The 21,350-nt window shown below is 40.9% G+C and overlaps 1 protein-coding gene across 2 annotated transcripts in view; it reads left to right on the plus strand.

Annotated features, from left to right (window-relative positions):
• robo1 (roundabout, axon guidance receptor, homolog 1 (Drosophila)) overlaps positions 1-21,350 on the plus strand; it is a 217,684-nt gene that overhangs the window by 63,901 nt on the left and 132,433 nt on the right. For both annotated transcript variants that reach the window (XM_029446309.1, XM_029446310.1), the window contains exon 3: positions 14,979-15,068. In XM_029446309.1, coding sequence (XP_029302169.1) covers positions 14,979-15,068 — 90 coding nt within the window. The remainder of the gene's footprint in view (positions 1-14,978; positions 15,069-21,350) is intronic.

The raw sequence follows: 21,350 nt of genomic DNA on the forward strand, positions 1-21,350 counted from the left end.
AATGTAAGGCGCCTGACTCTCTCAGTAAATATGCGGAAAAATAAGCTATAAGAAATATTTGTGTATCACAGAAGGCAGCGTCTGATAATGCATTATCTGAGCCTGTCTTGTGGTTTCTTTTTGCTCACTTTAAAATCCTGCACAGCAAGTCACTGCATTCCACTCTTATGGGTAAAGACTCAGTCTTTGGTTTGTTTGTTGCATTCACGTAAAAGAAAAACAACCTCATATGCTATGAATTATGAAAATAATTTAAACTTTTTAGCAGAGAGAAGTGAAAAAACAGGTGGACACTGTGATCAGACATGGTCCATAAATATGGGGCTGTGACATGCGTGGGCCAGAGTGAAAGCACAGGGATCCGGGATTCTGAGGATATTTAGGATCAAGGGTCATTCAGTGCTGAGGTTAAAGATCAAATGGTACCACTCCTCATACTGCTTGATGTTTTATTTCTCCTTTTTCACGCCACTTTCACTTCAACATTTTTACAGGCTAAAATAATTTGTACATACAAAATGCCCTGGTTTCCACATCTGGATCTGAGACACATAAAATAATAAATAAAGTGTGAAGGAAAAAAAACATATGCTTTTACTTCATTTGTATTTGTATTCTGTCCTGACATCTGTTACTTTGCTGCCATTTACTTAGCAAACCTTATGCCATTCTGGGATTTCTGTTTGCTTTCATGCTGAGAAAGTGTCACATTTGCGATCGCATTTGCATAACATCATGAGTCCACATTTATAAACAATTAAATATGGATAGCGGAGAGGATATTTAGTGGCTGCTATTTTATTTATTTATTTGTCCAGACTGGCTGCTGACTCACAAATCAGTTTGGTGTAAAGAGGATCGTAATCCCGTTAATTCTAACTAATGTAAGGATATCAACCTCTGCCATCAGGAGGAAGACTTGTGTGCCAAAGTGCAAGTCAAAGCACTTGAAACTATCATTTGTTCCTGCCTCCATCAAGCTGCTGAACTCTAATAATAAATCTTTAAAATAAAATAAAGCAATGTGCAATGAATACACAAGCACTTTAGCACTTAGCACTTTCATTCTTACAGGTTATTTGAAAAGCTGCCGTGTTGTCAATGCCAAACACCCCTTATGTTCTTAGATGTTTTTCTTGTTTTTTAGTTTAGTTTTTCAAGTTGCTTCATGTTGCTTTTGTGATGTTTTGTGTAGCACTGTGCCTAAGAAACATTTCCTCATGGGGACAATAAAGTTTATCTAAGGATTACTGTGAATGTGTTGTAATAAGGTGTTCTTCAAGTGTGAGATGTTGCTTTTTTACCATTGAGCGGGAATTTGAAAGAACTTTGGGTAGCTAATATTTGGTTAGCACCGTGTCGGAGGCTTTAAACCGCAACATGTTATTTATACGTTAAAAGAAACTTAAAATAAACACAAAAGCATTTTTTTTTACTCAAACAATGATATGCTAAGGCATCATCAAGTGTTTATATATATCGTCATATATCCCTCAGTTTTGTGATGGTCTCCATGTGAAACCGTTGGCAGTGTTTGCTAATAGGGAGCTGGTGAAGTATCGTGTTTATGGCTGCACTTTATAGTGGTTGGTCTGAGTTTCCACACTCGAAGAGCTGTATCTGGACCGCATGATGTGAACCTTTGGGCATGTTATGCTAACGTGGAGAAGTTATGAACAGAATGTCAATACCATGAGGAGAAACAGGGTTGTTGTGAAAATTTGGGTGAAAAAAAACCGTCCTATTAGAAAAAATGAACACGCATTGTATGTTTGCCTTTCTGTTAGTACAAAAAGTAATCTTCAGCTTTCTTTAGTTGTATTCTTCCTGCCATTGTTTAAAAAAAATACTTAAGACTTCTTTCTGCATAATAAACACAAATATTCCCTTTTGACAGAATGAGTTCAATTTACAGTTCAGTTTGTCAGCTCTTTCATTATCATTTTCGCTGATGAGACAGCCTCTCGTTTAATGTTCTGCAATGCATACTGTAGGGCACTCAGACATAAATGCATGCATATAGAGCAGCCAGTCTGTCTGGCTGACAGCAGCAAAGTCTGCCATTCAACCACAGCAAAGACAGGGCAAGCTGTTTACCATCCCATACAAAAATCTGCTGGGGCTTCTGTTTTCCCTTTACTTTACTGATGAAGTGGTAATTACAGCAGAGGCCTCACACCTCCAGAGAGCAGCACGGCTTTGCACTCAAGGCACCGTGTTGTTATGCTCAGACACATTTTGCTCACGTCATTGACCAGAGGAATCATGGTTGAGAGTTGCTCAAGTGGAGGTTTATAAGCAACCCAAGCAGAAATGGCCTTTGCTGGTGGTCAAAAAGGAGGGGGGAGGGGGATTCCTTCTGTGGGACTGTTGCACTTGGACCAATTTGATGTGATCACAGATGGCAATTCTATACAATATTCATGGAAGATCTCGTCTATCTATGAAGAAAAAACCTAAGAGTAGCAACTGCAACTTTCATTACAATTCTTAGCCTTAAAGAACTCTTTCAAACAACACTGAATAAACAAAAATATATTTTCTCCACATACTGGATTTGGAAATCAGCTTAATAGCTATTCCAATTCTGCCTGTCTGCATGGCTTCCCGAGTGGCGGATCCGCATCAGTGTAAGCACAATCCAGCTGTGTCAGTGGTTGTGTCTTCCATGGTGGGAACCGTCTGAGAAGGTCTTCGCATTAGCATCTCTCCATCGCTGACACGGCATTTGCACACATCATTTCCTCACAACAATCCCCAGCTCTGTCTACCAGCAGCAGCACGGTCATGATGGAAATACATTCCTCACAAAACGCAGTGAGCTTGTGTTTTGCATCTGCGTGGAGATATTCAAGCCATCTGTTTCCACAACACAGACGGAAAGGAGATTTTTTCTTAGGTTTGAAGTCAATTGGCATCACTGAAAGGGATGCAGAATCCAAGGTTGGGTATAGATTACACTCATACCGCTAAATTGAGCTTCATTCTCACCATATGGGGCAGTCTCAGAACACTCGAAGGTGTCCTATCTCCAACAGGTCCATGTGAAAGTTTGGCCTTTGTTTTAACTGGTAAAATGAGATGGTATCATTTTGCCGTAACAACGCTCTCTACTTCAATGCTAGGATAGCACTATATTGCTGACTTTTATAAGTGCATTGTGAATAGGAGGAACTATCAGAAATCACCCACAACTTATGGCTCAGTGAGCGGCCAGCCATGGCAGCGGCACTAATCAGCACTAATGAAGACTGGCAGTGAAGCCTCACACCATAAACCTAAAATGAACCCCCCCCCCCTTGCTCATTGGAAATCTGGATATAGACAAGGTCAGTGTTATTATACAGAACAGTCTCTCTTTTATCTAAAAAAGTGTTTATCTGAAGTGTCATACATTTTGATGATATGGCCACTGCATTTGTTTTACCTCGAGTTTTGACTTGTGTTACCACATTGTTGTGTTTGCATACTTGATTCTGCTCTGTCTCCTTTAATGCTGGAAACAGACCTATTCAGCACTGTTGCAGGATAAATGTGAAACAGCACAGACGTAGCCCCACACCACATGAAGGCACTATTGGACATATTACCACCAGATGTCTGACACCAGGGCATTTGTTTCATCCTTTCGTAGCCCTCTTGAACACATGAATGTAACAGAAATGTTGTTGGTGTCTTGTATGATTTACAAAGCGATGGATTTACTGCAATAAAACATCAACAGTTGCATTAGACATTGTATTGTGTGCAACTAAATACATTCTCAACTTTCAAGGACAGAATATCTAGTTGCACTTCTTTTTTATGTGTCCAAGCTTAACACAAACAGATGGTAATGTAATACTCTGAACTGTAGCACATCAGTCCATAACCTAGCAGCAATCCAAATAGTCACCTGCCGCGATAAATTTGGCTGATTTTGTGTGGTGAAGGGGTGACAGAAGGGAGGGCTGTATGAGGCCTTGACAGGAGGTGTGGAGAGTTGCACTTTGTCTTTTGTTGCATTTATTGCCTTTTTTGGGATTTACGATTCTCTTCTCACAGCCTCTGGCCTTCTGGTGCCTTGGCATTCCCATGTGTCATGTAACACCACTGCTTTGTAGAGGGCAAACGAATCATAATGCCTGAGAAGCCCGTTGCAGGGTTTATTTGAAACTAGTAGTTCTTGTAAAAGGATTAATGCAGGATTCAATTATTTCTATTGGCCTTTTGAGCTGTTATTCCCATATTTCAGGAGTTACTGAATTAATTTTCCCCATGAAGATGACCAGGACATAGAATAAAAGAGAACAGTTGCACTTTGAGTGATTGTGACAGTGGTGAGCATGTTATTTAGGGGTAACAAAGTTAACACACACAACTGTATATGGGCCCATAGGAGGCCACTCTTGGTGTCATTTCCATATGAATTACGGGCTTGGATGTCACAGTTGGCAACCACCCACTTCCATATACCCTTGCAAATGACTCATTCTGCAGTCTATATGCTGTATGCAGAAATTCTGTGCCAACACGTTATGCTGTCTTCACAGACCAATTTATCTAACATAGATGATTATCATAATGAAAAGATATATACAGTAGACGGTTAATAAATGTGCTGAAAGATATATAGGTTATATCTTTGACAATTAACTGTGTAAATCTCTCTGACAGGATTTTGTACTTAGACAGTTAGAGCAAATGCGTAATGAAATATCATGAATTGTTTTATAACCTATAATTATGTCGTCACCTGAATCCCCACTGGCAGGATATCAAGTGGAAACAAGCTGTGATTTAATGAGGTAACTGTTGGAAGGATGTTGTTATAAAGGTATGTTTGAGGTCATATTGTCAGCAGACATTTTTGAGAGGTGGTTGGATCGTTTTCCAAAATCCTCTGGATATTTTCAAAAAAGTACACTTCACTGCTTTACAAGTGTTTGTCTAAACTCCATGGGAAAAAGGTATGGCTTAACCTGTCAGAAAAAGCACACAGTTAGTTCTCAAATTGTAAATCTTGATCCAGCCTTCATGTTGAAGAATTTAGACTCTTAACTTGCCTTAGGTGATACGGACTACATTTCCTTCATTCTAAGCCTTCATTCCCCCGGCAACCTACTACATTTCTGTATATTTTAACACATCATTTGTCTTTCTTTTAGCACAAAATAACTGTCCTGCCAATGCCAAAGGCATTCTTTTAACAACAGACGAGACCATAAAGGGGTCTAATCTCAGCTGGCTTGACAACTACTTTTCTTACATTCCTTTTCCAGTGATGTTTGAAACACTGATCCCTGGGTTTTCTGGACTAAAAATGATATCACAAATTGTGCATGACTGTTTGACACATTTGAGAAGGGTCTAAGTATCCCTATCCAGTGTCACATAGACCAAAATCAAAGCCATGCCACAGGCTTGCTGACATTTCATTCTTGTTCCCAGCTGTAAACTACCATAGCTTAGAAAAAAACAACAAAAGAAGAGCGAAGCTTGTCATGTTAGCCTGCAGATCTGGACCGTCTTTATGGTCCCCTTGTGGTCTCACCAACTACTTTACACAGCTGTGGACATGTAGCAAAGAGCACCGAGATCCTGGCACAGCCTCTGCTACCCAAGCTGCCAGTATTGATCTGGCTGTCTACTGAAATTGTTAGCTTTCTCTTCAGGACTGCTGAGAAACTGGCTGCATGCCTGGAATGTTCTCACCACACATCTTCTGAGCGCCTCATTTCCATCTCCTCTAATCAGAACTAGACATATTGAGAGCATGAGTTGGTTTATCTCCACTCTCTCATTGGACTGTGAATAGTTAGTGTGCGCTTCAGCAAATTAGCATACACATGTTCCTCCCTGACGAGCACCAGTCCATGGTGGAATGAGTGTGTGTGTGTGTGTGTGTGTGTGTGTGTGTGTGTGTGTGTGTGTGTGTGTGTAGACAGAGGGCAAAAGATGCTGGGAAAGGGAGATAGCGCCTGCTGTTTGTTCAATTTGCGTGACTTCAGATCAGATGGCAGCTGAACTGTGACACAGGCAATCACAGAAAAATGAACGGAATTATTACCTTGAAGTCATTAGTAAACTGCCTGTGTGCAAAGTCCCTTGTCTGTATGTTTCTAAACAACAATCAGAGAAGCGCTATGGAGCAATTAGGTAGTAGTTTTTATAATTTGAGTTTCAAGCTCCCCCATTAGGAAGTGACTATAAGTGAAATTGCTTAGACACACTCCTATATATGAACCTGACAAGAAACCTGTGTTTATACGTTGCTCTTGGCAATGTCAGTCGGTCAGTCCACCACTTTGAGCCAGCCTGAAATATCTCAACAACTCTTGGATGGATTGCCATAGAACATGGTTCAGATAGTTATGTTCCCCAAATGATAAATCCTAATAATTAAAAAATAATTTTCACCACCATGAGGTTGACATTTATAATTTAGACCGAAATACCTAAAACTATTGTACGTGATCCTCTCAGGATGAATTGTTATTACTTTGGTGATCTCCAAATAGTGCCATCAGGTCAACATTTTATTTTGGATTATGACTAAATATGGGCATATTGTTAATAACAGAACATTGTTTTGTCTATTGTGTCTTTTTAAAAAGTAGAGGTCAGGAAAAAGCCACACTGTGAAGCAATAATTGCTCGTCAGTGGAGCTATTCAGCACACATTGCCAAACCAAGATGCATTTAGTATTTGCGCATTTGTTTTGACCATAACACAGCTTGAGAGAAGAAAGAGATAAATAGGTGTGCCTAGCGTGAACTGAAAGCCGGGTGTCATCACATCAAAGAGCGTGAAGGTTATACATCACACGTGGATATTTTCCTCTCTCTGGATCTCTAATTAAAAACGTGCAGAATTCCCCTTGGCTTACGTTAATGGCACAAACAGACTTGAGGCATTTACCAAGCACTGAGGGCACAGATGAACTGGAGATGATAAACGACTATCAAGTCTTTACATATTTGTTCAACAACATTAGCATTAATGACAGTAATGTTACTCCAACCTAACCAGGATAATTAAATAGTAAATTCATAAACATGTTTTGGAGTCAAGCGGTTATAGTGACGTTTGAAACTACTTCAGAATACTTCTAATTCAAGTACAAAAAGTTTAATTGTGCCTCCTGGATTATAGTCTTGGTTTTTGGTCTCTAGAAATAATCTTTGGGAAATAATTGTTCACATTAACATATTGAAGGAATTTAAAAAAGATTTAACAAAACACATACTTGACTTCAGTTTGAGGGAGTCCTCAAACTGAAGTCAAGTATGTTGCTTTCCTTATCCGTTGAATTTTTGTGTGCCTGTGTTTGTGAGTGTGGCAGTTTGTGTTTAGAGCACATGTGCCCGATTTAGCGATTAAAAAAGCAGGCAATGGTAGCATCGTTGTAGTTTGTCATTAATGTTCCACGGTCTTGAATTATTTGCTCCACTGCCCTCTAAAATCAATTGCCATAGTTATAAGCATACCTGTCAACATTGGAATTTCAAAATAAGGGAAATCTTTTGTCGGACTCCGCCCATATTTTCACAGCTCTCAGCCACCCAGCCCCCACCCATGTAATGTAAATGTAAACACATAAGGGACGGGTATATACATTCAGGAAATACATGTTTAGAAAATGTATGTATTTTATTTATTAGTTAATATCATCAATTTATTTAATGTTGAGTTGAGTTGTGTGGCTTTTGTTTTCCCCGACGAGGACTCCCTTGCGAGTCGGGAAGCATGTCCGCGACACTGCGACTGAAATCATTGCAGAAGCTGAAGGCTACATTATTTTTGGCGCAAAGCATCGACATCTTTCCCTCAGCTTTGTTCACTTGGGTTGACTCCGACACAGTTCTTGTCACACATGAAGTCATTGACAGTGTATGTTTTTGGGCGTGCTTTTGCTTGAACAATTGTTCATGCTGGCGAACAACGCTTATTCCGTCGTGTGCGATGCTATGCTATCTTAATGGCACACTTTACAAAAAGCATTAGTTTGCCCGACTCTGCTTTTTATTAAATAAAGGAAGGTCTCCTCCCATTTGGCTACGTACTTGCATAAAGTTTTAACTTTTTTGGCAGGTACAACTGCGTCTCCATCTATCTCCCGTTCACTGTGACTCATCCATCTCTTTTCGTCTTCTTCTGTGTTATTGTTCCTGTTTTCTTCTTCTGTGTTTACTGGTGGATAACGTTTTTCAGCTAAAGTTAAACATAATACTGCCACCTGCTTTAACGGAGGCCAGTGTACACTTTTTTTTAATTAGGCCTTTTTTTTTGAAAGGTTAAAAATACGGGATAATTACGGGAAAATATTTAAACGGGAGGAAAACGGGATAGGTATGGTTATAAGCCTCCTGGTTCTCATATACATGACTTTTCTTTCCCTGTGTCCTCTTTGTATTTAGGGTAGTGAAAAAAGATGGAGCATTTCCGCAAATATAGGACAAGAGAAAGTATCAGAAAACAAGGATTAACTGTAATGTATTTACTGCCATTACTCATAGCCTCTTAGTCTGATCCCACCACATGCAAAGAACATGGTATTTAAGGGAAGCACGAGGTACATACTTGCAAAAAGCAGTTATTTTAGCGAGAAGATGTCATTGATGGTCACTAGTCTGGCGGCTGTGGTGGTGTGGATGCTGACAAGCCGATTATGAGTCATGACCATGAGCTGCATACGTCAGACTGATACACAACAAGCATTCAGAAGCGCTTTACCTTTGCTACAGCACTTTAAATCCTTGAAATAACTCATTTTCTTCGCACCCAAGAGAAGTTCCCTGCTCTCTCTCTCTCTCTCTCTCTCTCTCTCTCTCTCTCTCTCTCTCTCTCTCTCTCTCTCTCTCTCTCTCTCGCTCTCTCTCTCTCCATCCCCATTTCTTCAATCGGTCTCTCTCCGGGCACAAACAGTATTTCAGTGTCATATAGATGGACATCTGGGCTTTTGGCAGCTTGGAGGATGCTTGCCTCAGCTCCACCGGGATGTCAGAGTAAGTTCAGGCTCCTCCTAGGCTTTGAACTTGTTTGATCAGTGTTGTGAAACACAGCTTCTACGAGGCATGATAATACGTCTTACGTAATGTAAAGGTGTGGGAACAAGATTTCCATGGAAAGTGTTTCACAAAAGCCCTTCTTTCAAATGAACATCAGGGATACACCAGGGATACAAGTGTCCTGACAGCAGCTGTGACAGTTTCAATGTGAGCTACTAACTCACTGCCTGGCACTGAGCAATTACCTAGATGTTCAGTCATATGACCATGCAATATTTAGCACCCTTTAAGCCAATCATATTTGCCCTGGAACTGTCTCTCTGTTTTTCTTTTTGTGGTTGGTTGCTGATGCCCTCCAAGCAAATCCATCAGTTAGTCAATTGGCAGCAATTTCTTCGCTGACATTTGCACATTTATTTAACCACAATCAACCAATCATGCATTCAGAGATGAGTCACATTCCAACCTTGAGGATTGACGTGCATGTGTTTACAGTGGGTTTTGTAACCAACGAAACCGTGTTTGGAAAGAGATAACGCACACACAACTGCAGTGTAACTGTCAACAATGAAATCCTGTGTGCATCCATTCATTCACAAACTGGCAAGTCTGATCAAAATGGCTGTCTGTTTGTCATTGCACTGACGTTCCCTCCAGATTCAGCAATGAGCAATGAAACCGTGACTGCTAAGGAAGCCGGAGGGTTTCGTGGAAAATATCTGCAAAATCAGTTGATGTTAACATTTGCTAAAATTTGCTTTTCACTGCAGTTCACCCATGGGTACTTATATAGTCCTAATTATTGCAGTTTGTCACTGTCACTATCATGTCATCTTAAATAGCGGTTGAAAGCGTAATAGCAGTGTGTAAAGTTAAACTGGGGCTGTTACATAAATAAATCTCTCTCTCTCCTGCTCTCTCTTCCACTCATTATTCCAGTAACACAAACACAAACCTTTGAAAAACACATAAAATGTGTCTATAATTTTCCAGTATGTAAGCCATACTCATACGGCATACTAATAAGTCGGTCTTTGTGTTTTAACTAGTTAATAAATTGTATATTATCCCTTTACAGTTGAAGTTATAGGCAATTAGAATGCAGACATAAAAATGACTTTTTTTCTTGCCAAGGCTTGGCAGTGTGACCTAAAATATATACAGTAATGATACATATCATGGTATATAAGTTTTTTCCCTCCTAAGTGATGTATGGTGCACGACTCTGGCATAGTAATTATGTTATGCCTGGAGTTAAAGGTATCATCAATGAGCTATTAATATTTCTTACAGTGGTTGTGGATGCAGTGTTTCATACATGATGAAAGTTAAAAGCCATCGTTCTCTGGAGCTAATGTCAAGTGTGTGGGTGTGTGCGCGTGTGTGTGTGTGCGTGTGTGTGCGCGTATCATTTGCTCCATTCTCTCACGACAGCTGCAGCTCAACTTAATGATTTGTGACTTGGTTTTTAATACTGCAAATCCAGTGCTATTCTGGCCTTTAAAGAAAAGTGTGACATTTTGGGAAATACACACTTTCTTGCCAATGAGACAATCAATACCAGTCTTATGTGTATGCCGTGAATATAAAGCGACAGCCAGCAGCTGGTTAGCTTAGCTTAGCATAAAGCCTGGAAACATGAGAAACCGTTACCCTGGTTCTGTCCAAAGGTAACAAAACCTTCCTGCGAACACCTCTGATGCTCACAAATGAACACATTGTATCTCATTTGTTTAATGTGGGCAAATACCGAAGTGTAAAAATGACAAGTTGTGGTTTTTATTTACGGTTATGGGCTATTTCTTTGCTAGTAGCAGTAACTTCCTAGGGTCTCGTCATCACTGTGAATGGAGACTGTTAAGTTAGTGAGCACCTTTTTTCTTAAGATGATTTATTTTTGGCTTTTTGCCTTTATTGATAGTAGTACCAACGATAGACTGGAAATGGAAAGCGAGAGGGGATGAAATGCAGCAAAGGGCTGCGGGTCATATTCGAACCCGGGCCGCTGCGCAGTATCCCAGTGGTGGATTATGTTGGTCTTTGTGCTAAGCTAAGCTATATGGCTGCTAACTAGCTATATATTAATGTACATACATGAAAGTGATATTCATTTTCTCATCTAAATCTCAGCAAGAAAGCAAATAGGAGTTTTTACCAACATATAAAACTATTTCTTTAAGAAGACGTCTTTCTCACACTTTGTTTGGACATAAAGGGATGGGTACTGAAACCTGGTATTAAACTGGCCTGGGGTCTAAATAATTAAAATAGTATTGTCTAGTAAATAGTCAGTAAAGTATTGCTAGGCTTCAATGTTTACCGATTCTTTAATCTGTACTTATTAACGTTGTTGTGTAATTTATTGTCACGCATTGGCATCTCTTCTGCTCAGTGCCTGGCCTGAGTTCCTCCAACTATGCCCATTACCGAAAGTGCAATACAACTTTTATGAGTATAAAGCCAATACTTTATAAATACATTTTTACAAACAAGCTCAAACAAATGCTGTCTGTATGTAGCCTAACTGGTTAGCTTACTTTGCCACAGCACATATCTATATGTCACTACTGTTGTTTTGTTATCATGAAAACAACAACTAGTGAGGTGATGTACACACGGTGGTTTTCTTTGATATTTTTACACTTTTTACAGGCAGATAGTGCATCTCCTTATTCACACAGTATGTTATTCATCTCTAGACTTGAATCTCAGGAGCTTTGTGGTAAAATGTGGCTGTTGCCACTAAAGAGTTATTTTTAGAGTTATAGACAAAAAAAAGGCTTCTCCACTTTGACTTCTTCCTTTTCTTTTTCTCAGCAGCAGTGTGTTCTCACTGCGTATGTATGTATTATCTCAAGGCTTGATTAAAACTCCATTAGTCATGCAGAAAACAAAGAAAGTGTAATCAAAATGGAAATGAGTGTAATGGTGCTGTGGAAACAGATGAAGCGGACAGACTTGCTTCTGCTGAAGAAACACTTTTTTCAAAGACTTTATTGTTGTTCTACCATTTGTCCTCTTTTGTCTGTCTGTTCAATAATGGTGAAAGCTATTGAATCTGCTGAAGATACTCTTAAAATGGTGTTATGGGTTATGCATTAAGGAGCATTTTAATGTTCAACTTGCAGAATGAAGTCCACAAATGAAAGAAGGGAAATCGTGTTGGCTTTGCCCCACGATCAGCATTCTTGTTGGCCATTCATATGTTCTCTCTGTCATCAGACAAAAAGTAAACAGATGTTAGGGGAGAACATTTTCCAAGAAACCAATTTAATCATTTAAATTGCTTGAGGTCATGTTATAGAAATATGCCCCCTCTCTGATTAGGTTGTGAGAAGGAACTTGTCCTACAGCAAACAACCAGTCGGTCCTGTTAACAAGCCGCACGGTTCGACTCCCCACACTCATCATTTTAAGCCCATCCATCACTTTATACGGGCTGCCAGGGCCGGAGCGCTGCTGCCAATACATGACAAGATTACAGTAAGACAACAGCTAGCCTGTCCGGCTTCTTCTTCTTTTCTATTAGGAGCTCCCAGCGTTTATCAAACTAAACAACCTTGACTACAGTAGCAATAAGTTAGACATCAGGTGTATTGCCATGTCAGGTTGCACAGGGGGGTTGTGCTGATTGGATCCACATCGCCACAGAGTTGAAAACAACCACTCAAGTCAAATCTAGTTAGAGTGGACCTCATCATTTATGGCTACAGTATATAAACGGGGCCAAAAGCCTGCATGGCGCCCTGTGGATTGATCCATGATGGAAGGCCTGTGACCCAGAAAAGAGGACACGCTCTCATGTTTGAGGAGGGCTCGGAGCCAGGAGAAATGACTGGAGGGGGGAAGGCATGTCTTTGTTTCTTTTGGTAAGCAGTCAGTTATCTGCACACTATTAATTAGCCAACATGAGAGCTTGGTGCAGTGTTGAGGCTAAAAGGGGATAGTGAGGCAACATCTAGGATCATGACTTTCTGCCCCCCCAGGGGCAGCTGGGTACACCACCTGTTAACGAGCTCTGAAGTGGTCTCTAATTGGACCTCTGACTGTGGACCACACAAGGAATCAGACAGAGGAAGTCTCCACATGCAGACATAAAGAGCAGATGCAGAATATGAGGATTTAGGACATAATACTGTATAGAATACACTTAGTCAAGAATTGTATTCTATTGGTAATATTCATAATGATTAAATTAGTTTTGACTCATTTATTAAGTGCCTTTATCAATAATTAACTTTAATTTTCCATTATCGGCTTAATTGTTATTCAGTGTTTCGATTAGACTGTTGTGTCCAGCCGCTCGGCATGTCAAACTAGTGTTTAAACGTTGGAAAACATCATACTCCTTTTTGTATTTGATTTGGTTTTTAGTGGTATTATGTACTTTTTGCAGGAAAAAATATGAAAGACTCCTTGTTTTTGTCCCAAAATCTGTGCTGTCAGTTTCAAAGTACTTTTATTTGTCAGAAGCAGATTGTTTTTAAGTTGCCTGTTCGAGAAAACACTACATATATCTGACCTGTGTCATGCTGTAAGCGTCAGACAGTGTATCAGACTCTGCTTGATGTCTGTGTTTCTTCATGTCAAGCACATTCTCATCTCATGTGTTATCATCGCACTTCATTCATGTGCATGACTCTGACTAACCTATGTGGTTATTTTCGTGTGACTCAGTGGCTCTGCTCTCCTGTAGCGTTGTCAGTCAGACGCTGCTGTTTGGATAAACAGACAGGCAGAGAAGTGCCAGATAATAGCTTTGGCCCAGCGTGAGGCCTTTTAACTGTCATATTAATTTGCAACACTACAGGAGCAGCAGGGGGACATGATTGCTACATTTTGAATGTCTTTTTTTCTGTGTTTCCTATTATTGAAGAGTCAGAAACTCTTGTAAAGTGAAATTTTGGTTAATAACTGTGTTTGAAAAGTCTGCGTAGATTTTTGCCATCAGTTCTCTCTCTCTGGGAGGGGCAGAGGAAGTGACGGGTCACCCTCTTCTTCACACTCCGGTGATCTAAAGCACTCTCCGATGAACAATTCTGTCTTCCCGTCTGCTGCTTATCAGAAGTGATGCCAGATCTCATTGAGGAAACAGATACTTCCGACAGACTGCCACTCAGTTAGCTAAAGGGGTTGGGCGCTCTTTGATTATGATTCCTCTTACCTCCCCACCCCAACCACCCAGCCCAAATTAACCCCCTGTCAGTGGGCCACAAAGGGAGTGGGCATGGCAGAGTCTGATTTATTTCACACAGAGCCATCATAAGGGCACAGTTGGCCTCCCTTCTCCCCCATAAGCCATAGACACCCCAGCCCTCTTGGCCTCTCCTTTTCTCGCCTCCCCCCACTGTCCCGCCCTCACACCTCCTGTCGCACACACTCAACCTGTCACTCCGGAGAAGACGCAGGCTCAAAGAGGGGCCCGAATCAAAAGGAGCTGATTAGTAATTAATGGTGCATCATTGTATTTGCATCAGGACTGTGTGCACAGTGTGTGTGTGCATGCAGAGTGGCGTTGTCAATCATGCAGAGTGTGCCCTGGCCCTCCCTCAGGGGTGCAGCCACTTATGGCTATTGATACGGTAGAGATGACTCTGTTTTACACCCACACTTACATTCAAGCCCAACACGGGACAACACAACAATCTCCTGCTGAGCCCAGGGAAACAAGCTGGAGACTGCCTCAACCATTCTGATGGATCTATACCCAACCACTGATTTGACTGGTGTCTGAAATTGTCATTATTTTTTCACCCGGACACATTTGGATTATACACAACTGTTGGGATTGTGGGGGTTCACTGCAATGTGGGTGTTTGGATTCTACAGCCAGACACAGAGGCTACAAGGATGGTGCTCGGCTCTTCTTTGTGTGTTCGCTCTCTGCTTGTGTCAAGGATGCAGTGGGCTGGGTGTTTGGACCGTGGGTGGGGAAAGTGGGCAGAATGCGTCCGGGTTCTCAGTCCCTCTGGTGTTATTGTTGACAGAGACTGGAGGCGCTCAGGATGGGGCCAGCGAAGGGGCAACACCGGCTCCCACCACCGAGCATGAGGATGACAACACTTTGGGCTACACAGGTACTGCTGATGCTTTCTCATGATACTTAATGTGTCCTTGCATACATACATAACCACTGGGACATGCCAAGCTGATCCTAGGTGAAGAAACGACTTACGGTTATTTACATTTGATCAAAATGTTTGCACGGAAACAGCATACAGTAAGACCTTTTTTCACATATAATCAAGACAAGTATGTGCTGTCCATCACACCAGGTATACAAACCTATGTTATATAAGCCCTCTATTGAGAATAGTAATCAGAGGGATTACAAAATGCACTTGGGAAAGCCAATTGTTTACATTTTTCAAACAGAAATCCCCCCATATTTGAAAAGTCTTCAGACTGAATAAATAAGCTTCAGTATTCAGTATATGTGTTTCCATAGCAAATATATGTTCAAACATGATCGTCATGTTGTGACTGCTGCTTAAAGTTTGACAGTTTTGAGTGTGGAAAGAGGAGAATTGTGGGAAAGGGAGGCACAGAGTGCCACTCCAAATCCATCAGTCCATGTAGCCGGTATCTCCTCAGACCACAGAGCTCTGTGGGGAAATGAAAAGCCGGAAATGGGGTCCTCACCTGAGGGACCGGCTAACACACACATGAGCACACACAAAGGATTCAAGTCTGGAGAAAATTACTGATGACGCATGTGTTTTGTTTGGGTTTTTTGGGGGGCCCTTTCCCCCAGAGTGAGGATAAAAAGTGTTCTCAGTGTATTGTCCCAGCGAGGAGACCTACCTCCCTGGGTGATTTACTGGACCTCACACAGCTTCAGGAAATCTTCTGCAGAAAAAGGAAGTCCAAATTAGCTGCCATAGCCGCTATGAGCGTCTTCGCTGCAGTTGTAGCTTGGCAGCTCTAGATTTTATTTACATATACAATTATCATCAGTATCATGCTGCACCTTCTATCAGTGATGCCAAGACATTTCCAAAGTTTGAGCCCAAACAACTATTAGTACACAAATCTTTCAATTTAAACTGATAGTTAGCACATAGTCAAGGTCCGCAGTTTCCTAAACATTTGGCATGCTTTGAATGAGGGTTTAAAGAGGAAAATCACCGTATATTTGCCTCACTGCCTCTGGGTTTTTGTCTTTCAAATCATAAATCTGTCCGGACGACGGTGCCAGGAGTTCATCTTTAATCTGGCCATTTAATCCCATCTGTGCATGAAAATGAAGGAAATTGATCTGGCCCAGTCAGTGAATTGGAAATGAGACTAATGTGCTGTAATTTCTTAGTCTGCCTCTGATAGAACAAAGTGGACGGCTGCCAAAGACTCCATTTTCAGAGAGCATGACTCTCTGAATGGAACGTGAGCATAATCTTGACAGCTGCCAGTTTTAGCTCAGGTGAAACACCTTCAAGCATTACGGTGAGGAGTCTTTTAGGTGCCTGGTTGTGTTCAACTGTGTCTTTGTCACGTGAGCTCAGTGACCCTCATGAAGAAAGAGGTTCATTGATTTATGAGTTTCACTGTTTATCAGATCTCACTTTCAGACATGACATTGAGGAAGAAGGATGGCAGGTCCTTGTCCTCCTTATACCATGACTTGTTGGTGTGTTTTTGCATCAATGTTACACTGTAACCTGACTCATTTTTACTTCATATAAAATTAAAAACAGCTGGCACAGTATAGGCCATGACACGATAAAATTTTGTATGATAGTCACCTCAGTTGAATCCAGCCTACTGTGATTTTATAAGGAACCACATGCTGACTTGAAGTTTGCAACACATTAAAAGTGTTTTCTACTGGTCCCCTGAGACATTGACTCTTAGCCAGCTCTAAATTGTTTCCCGATATCAAAGAGCTTTGCACAGAACTTCACATTCATAATAAATGAGACTGACCTGTGTGATGGCAGTGGATTAGAGAGGCACGCTAAAAATCTCACACTTACACTTTGCTAGCCACTGCTTGGCAGGCAGACACACACACACACACACAGGAGACAGGTCTTTGGTTCTTCTGCCTCGACATGAAAGGCTGAGCGTGACTTCAGAGAACACATCAGCACTCATATCCTCCCTCTACGCTGACAGCTACCATTGCGTTTGTCACAGATCACAAAGGACGGCAACTTCACAGAGCTGCTCTATTTGTCAGGTTATGGAAATAAAGATAGAGCGAAAGTGAGGGAATTTAAAGTTGGCGCACAGTCACCACTGATTGGCTGCAGAATAGAGTGGTCCTCACTATTGTAATACCATATTTTATGCTTCTCTCAAAGCGATTGACCCAGAACGCCTACAGCAAATCCATTCACTGTACTGATGGATTTACAGATGGGTGATGTGAGATCAAAGTCAGTGCCGAACAATCGCCTAGATCGGATAGATGGCATAGAAAATACCTGTCAACACATACATGGAACAATGCAGCCTCTTATACCACATTTCTATGGTGAAAATATTTAAGGTGCATGGCCAGCGATGAAGATAAAGATAGTATATGTATGATTTTGATAACCTATTCACACTTGCATCTTTTGACTTGCTAACTGGCGCTAATAACTGTCTCTCCTGTTCTGTGTCTTCACATGCTAAGACTGAGAAAATGTTAGCCTAATATACAATTTACTTAAGCAAAGAAAAGTACCGGTTGACATGTCACAGGACAGAAATGATGCAATATATTAAAGTCAGTTTTTTATGTTTCCACTTTCTCTATAATATCACTCTGAAATACTGTCACTTTGATTGAATGTATGATTATTCACTGGGATGGACTAAACCACCAAAACAGTTAGCATGCCTAGTTCTATTAAATATGGGGGATCCTTCTTCTCCCTGTAAACAAAGTTAAACATAAAATTGTCTTTCTTTTTAAAATGGCCAACATTTAAACATGCTGACATTTCTCTCAAAGAATATAAACAAGCGTCTGTTGAGTTCAACCTCCGGCTGCTATAGTAAGAACACATAGTGAACACGAGTGTTGTGTGACACAGTTCTGTCAGCTGACACTTTGTCACATGCCACACCTTCACTGAAGTATACATTAGCTTTAAGTCTTATTTATACTTCAGTAAGACTGTGTCATCCAACATACCATCAAATCCGATATACAAAGCCAATTGTGAGTGTTAGTGAACGACGCCATCAACCTATTAGTTTTTGTAAGGTTGCAGCTGTTACCTACATATTGTTGCTTTTTCAAGCTGGAAGCAAAATAAGTAAAGGTGCAAAAAAAAGAATTATGTTTCTCATTCTGTCAGCAGTTCTTTTTTATATTTATCTTTTAAAATATTTAAATTTGACATGATATTGACCTTGACCCCTGAACTTAAAATAAAAGCTGTCTCAGAATCTGACTAAGTTTAACCATAATCAGCGACACTGCGATTACTTTTAAAAAGCAATGAAAAGTTCTGAGAAATTTGCACGGTCTCTCATTGCACATCAAATGAAACTCTGCCAGGTCCTGTTCACATGTGGGAAAGAGCCAAGCTAGTTTAATAGGAACTCAAATCAAGAGGGGCATGTTGCTACACGTTTTTGCTCACAACACTTCCATTGTTTTGAAGAGGAATAAATAATTAGATCATAGATCATTGCACAGCGAGTCACTTCATAACAAATACAGCTTTCTTGTTTATTAAATTCAGGGGATACTGTTTTGAGAAAACAACATCTGCATTTACAAGCTTGAGAACAGAGATGTTGCTTACAGATTGTTCTCATATTCTTGAGGCGTATAGGGTGTAAACCAGGTGCATGTTTACCTCTTATTGATGAGTGCTGGAGTAGTCTGGGTCCATGGCACTGACAGCTTTACCATGAGAGAGATGGAGAGCTCTACTCTCTAATCGTCTTTGCTCTCATAACAGGGCTATTGCACTGGCCTTGATTCCCCACCCTGAAATCCAATTTCCTTGGCAGTGTCACCCCCACATATATTACCCAAGAGTCACCACTGCATCAGTGTGGCACGTCTTCATGACACTCACTTGTGTTCATCAGTCTTAGTGCCATGGGAATCATGATACAGGAAGCAAAGAGCTACATGCTCAGCTAGCTGCACTCTCACATATTATCCCCAGTGCAGCTGCAGCGCTCATTTCCTACCAGTGAAAACAATAGAGAGGGATCTCTGGCCACGCCTGGGAGCGATTCACTTGAGATATAATTATATTATAACCATGCACTAATGTCCTACACGCAGCTTCCCCTCAGCCTCTGCGCTGCTGAGGCCAGTTGAGGTTTTTTTTGTTCCCCATCCAATCTCTTTTCATCTCCCTGATCCACACAGCTTAGTTTAGTACCATCCCAGGAAATAGATCTATTAGCAAATTCTTGTCAGGCTAGAAAGTGGAGTAATGTGGTCAAGAGGCACTGGAGTAGGGGTAAGATTTAAGATGGGAGTTGGCACGAGTGCACGGGGGTCAAAAGCACAAAGACTATGTGGTGAGATTTAATTTAGAATATTCAGATTCACGTTTCTAGTGTCCTCGTGATAATTGGGGGGAAGATTGGATAGGGTTTAGCTAAGTGCTAATAATCAGCTGCCCCTGCCCCGTCAAACACACTTCATATCTCAGTGAAAGGATAATAAGTGTTTTCTTAGGATGTAAATAGGTCACATTCTTCACCATGTTGAAGAGAAAAGGTGGTTGTGGCTTCTCTGACTACAGGAGTTGGTTGTACAAAAAGCTACACATTGACTTTGATTAAATCAACATGTTCACATACTTGGCAATGTAATCTGGGACCTCATTGTTCTTCATCAGAACTATACATTACAATGCAAATGAGAAAGACAAGATGATAGAGGTAAATCTTTCACATAGAGTCAGGCACTAACAGTATTCTGCTGGTAATATTTAAAAACAAATGTTTTTTGGGCTAGTGCATTCAACTCACACACTTTGATCTGCTCAGTTTTCAAAGCATGTTTTTGTACCCTTCATGAAGTGCTCAGGAGTAACTACATTTCCATGAAGCAACAATAGTATTAATGCCAAGCCCCTGTACGCTCTTCAGGCCCAAAAGGTTTTTGGTGCATTGAGCAACTTTTATAGGAGTGAGAGAAGCGCCATCTTGGATCACCGTATCCATTTTTTCTCAAATGATCTGTAGTCAATACCCTGTCAGGTCAAGACAGCAAACCAGTGTGTGCAATAATGTATTAGCTTAGTAGCATTCTAACATACAGCGAGGAGTAACAGGGATTTTCTTTACACCAACTAAGACTTATATAATGTTCGCTGTATGACAGCTGTGGCTGCACAGCTGTTTGGATATGTTGGAGAGCTCACAAAAGACATGCTTCATAAAATCCAAGCCATTGTCAAATTTTAGCCATAACTTCATCAGCCAAAGAGAGTTTTTTTTCACAGTAGAGTCAGAAGGGTTAAGTGCATGTTTTTATCACTCCCAGGGTGAAATACTCTAAAGTATAAGTCTGTTGTTCTGAGTTTTCAAAGAGGAATTAATAACTGGGCTGAACTCTACCTCTCTGAGAGGTTAATCCAATTTCATTCCACTTATCTAAAAAGGTGTGTAGTGTCGATACAGTCCTGGTCATTTATAAGTTGTTGCTTTATTGTTTTACAGTACTTTTACACCATAGACTGTATCTATAAGATTTAAACACGCATTCATGATCTGAACAACCATGTTAGAATCAACTTATTCAAATTGAAACAAACATATCATTTACTGGAGTTTCTGTAATATCAGTACATTTCGACCCACTGTAGGTCCCTCGTAAATTAGAGCTTTTTTTAAATGATCATCCCACGGCAGCGTCTTTCTACTATTTGACAAAACACCTCGCCTAGTTTATATGGTAATTTCCAGAGCTGAAGTTGCACAATTAGCCGTCTTTATGAGCAAACACATGAGTAGCGCTTATAGCCCTGTGTACTCCTTCCAGCAGAAACTACTCTCATAACTGTCAGCCCCGACCGACGGCTTGATGATCTGTAAAATCATTGGTGGTTTTATTAGTGGTGATATGATTCATGTATAGTCATGTTGTACATGAAGTTCAGTCAGAGCTAATATTAAGCCTGTTTCTCTGAGACCCAGTATGAGCTGTAGGGGGGATGTGCGACTCAGCCGTGCGACTGTGTCTCAGCAGGGCTCAGCGTCTGTGTGTGAGAGAGGATAATATCATAAGATGGTGAGGGGGGGGGGCATTGGGTTGCTGTAAATCTGAGCAGCACCTGCTCCCTGGACTCTGGCGCGTGGTGTGAGGTCAGCAGCGGCAGATATCCCATCGATCATATTTATTATATTCATCACAGCGCCAGTTTGTTTTGGCAGCTGATCGCACCAGGGAA

The sequence above is a fragment of the Cottoperca gobio genome, chromosome 13, assembly GCF_900634415.1.
Source record: "Cottoperca gobio chromosome 13, fCotGob3.1, whole genome shotgun sequence".
Lineage (NCBI taxonomy): Eukaryota > Metazoa > Chordata > Actinopteri > Perciformes > Bovichtidae > Cottoperca > Cottoperca gobio.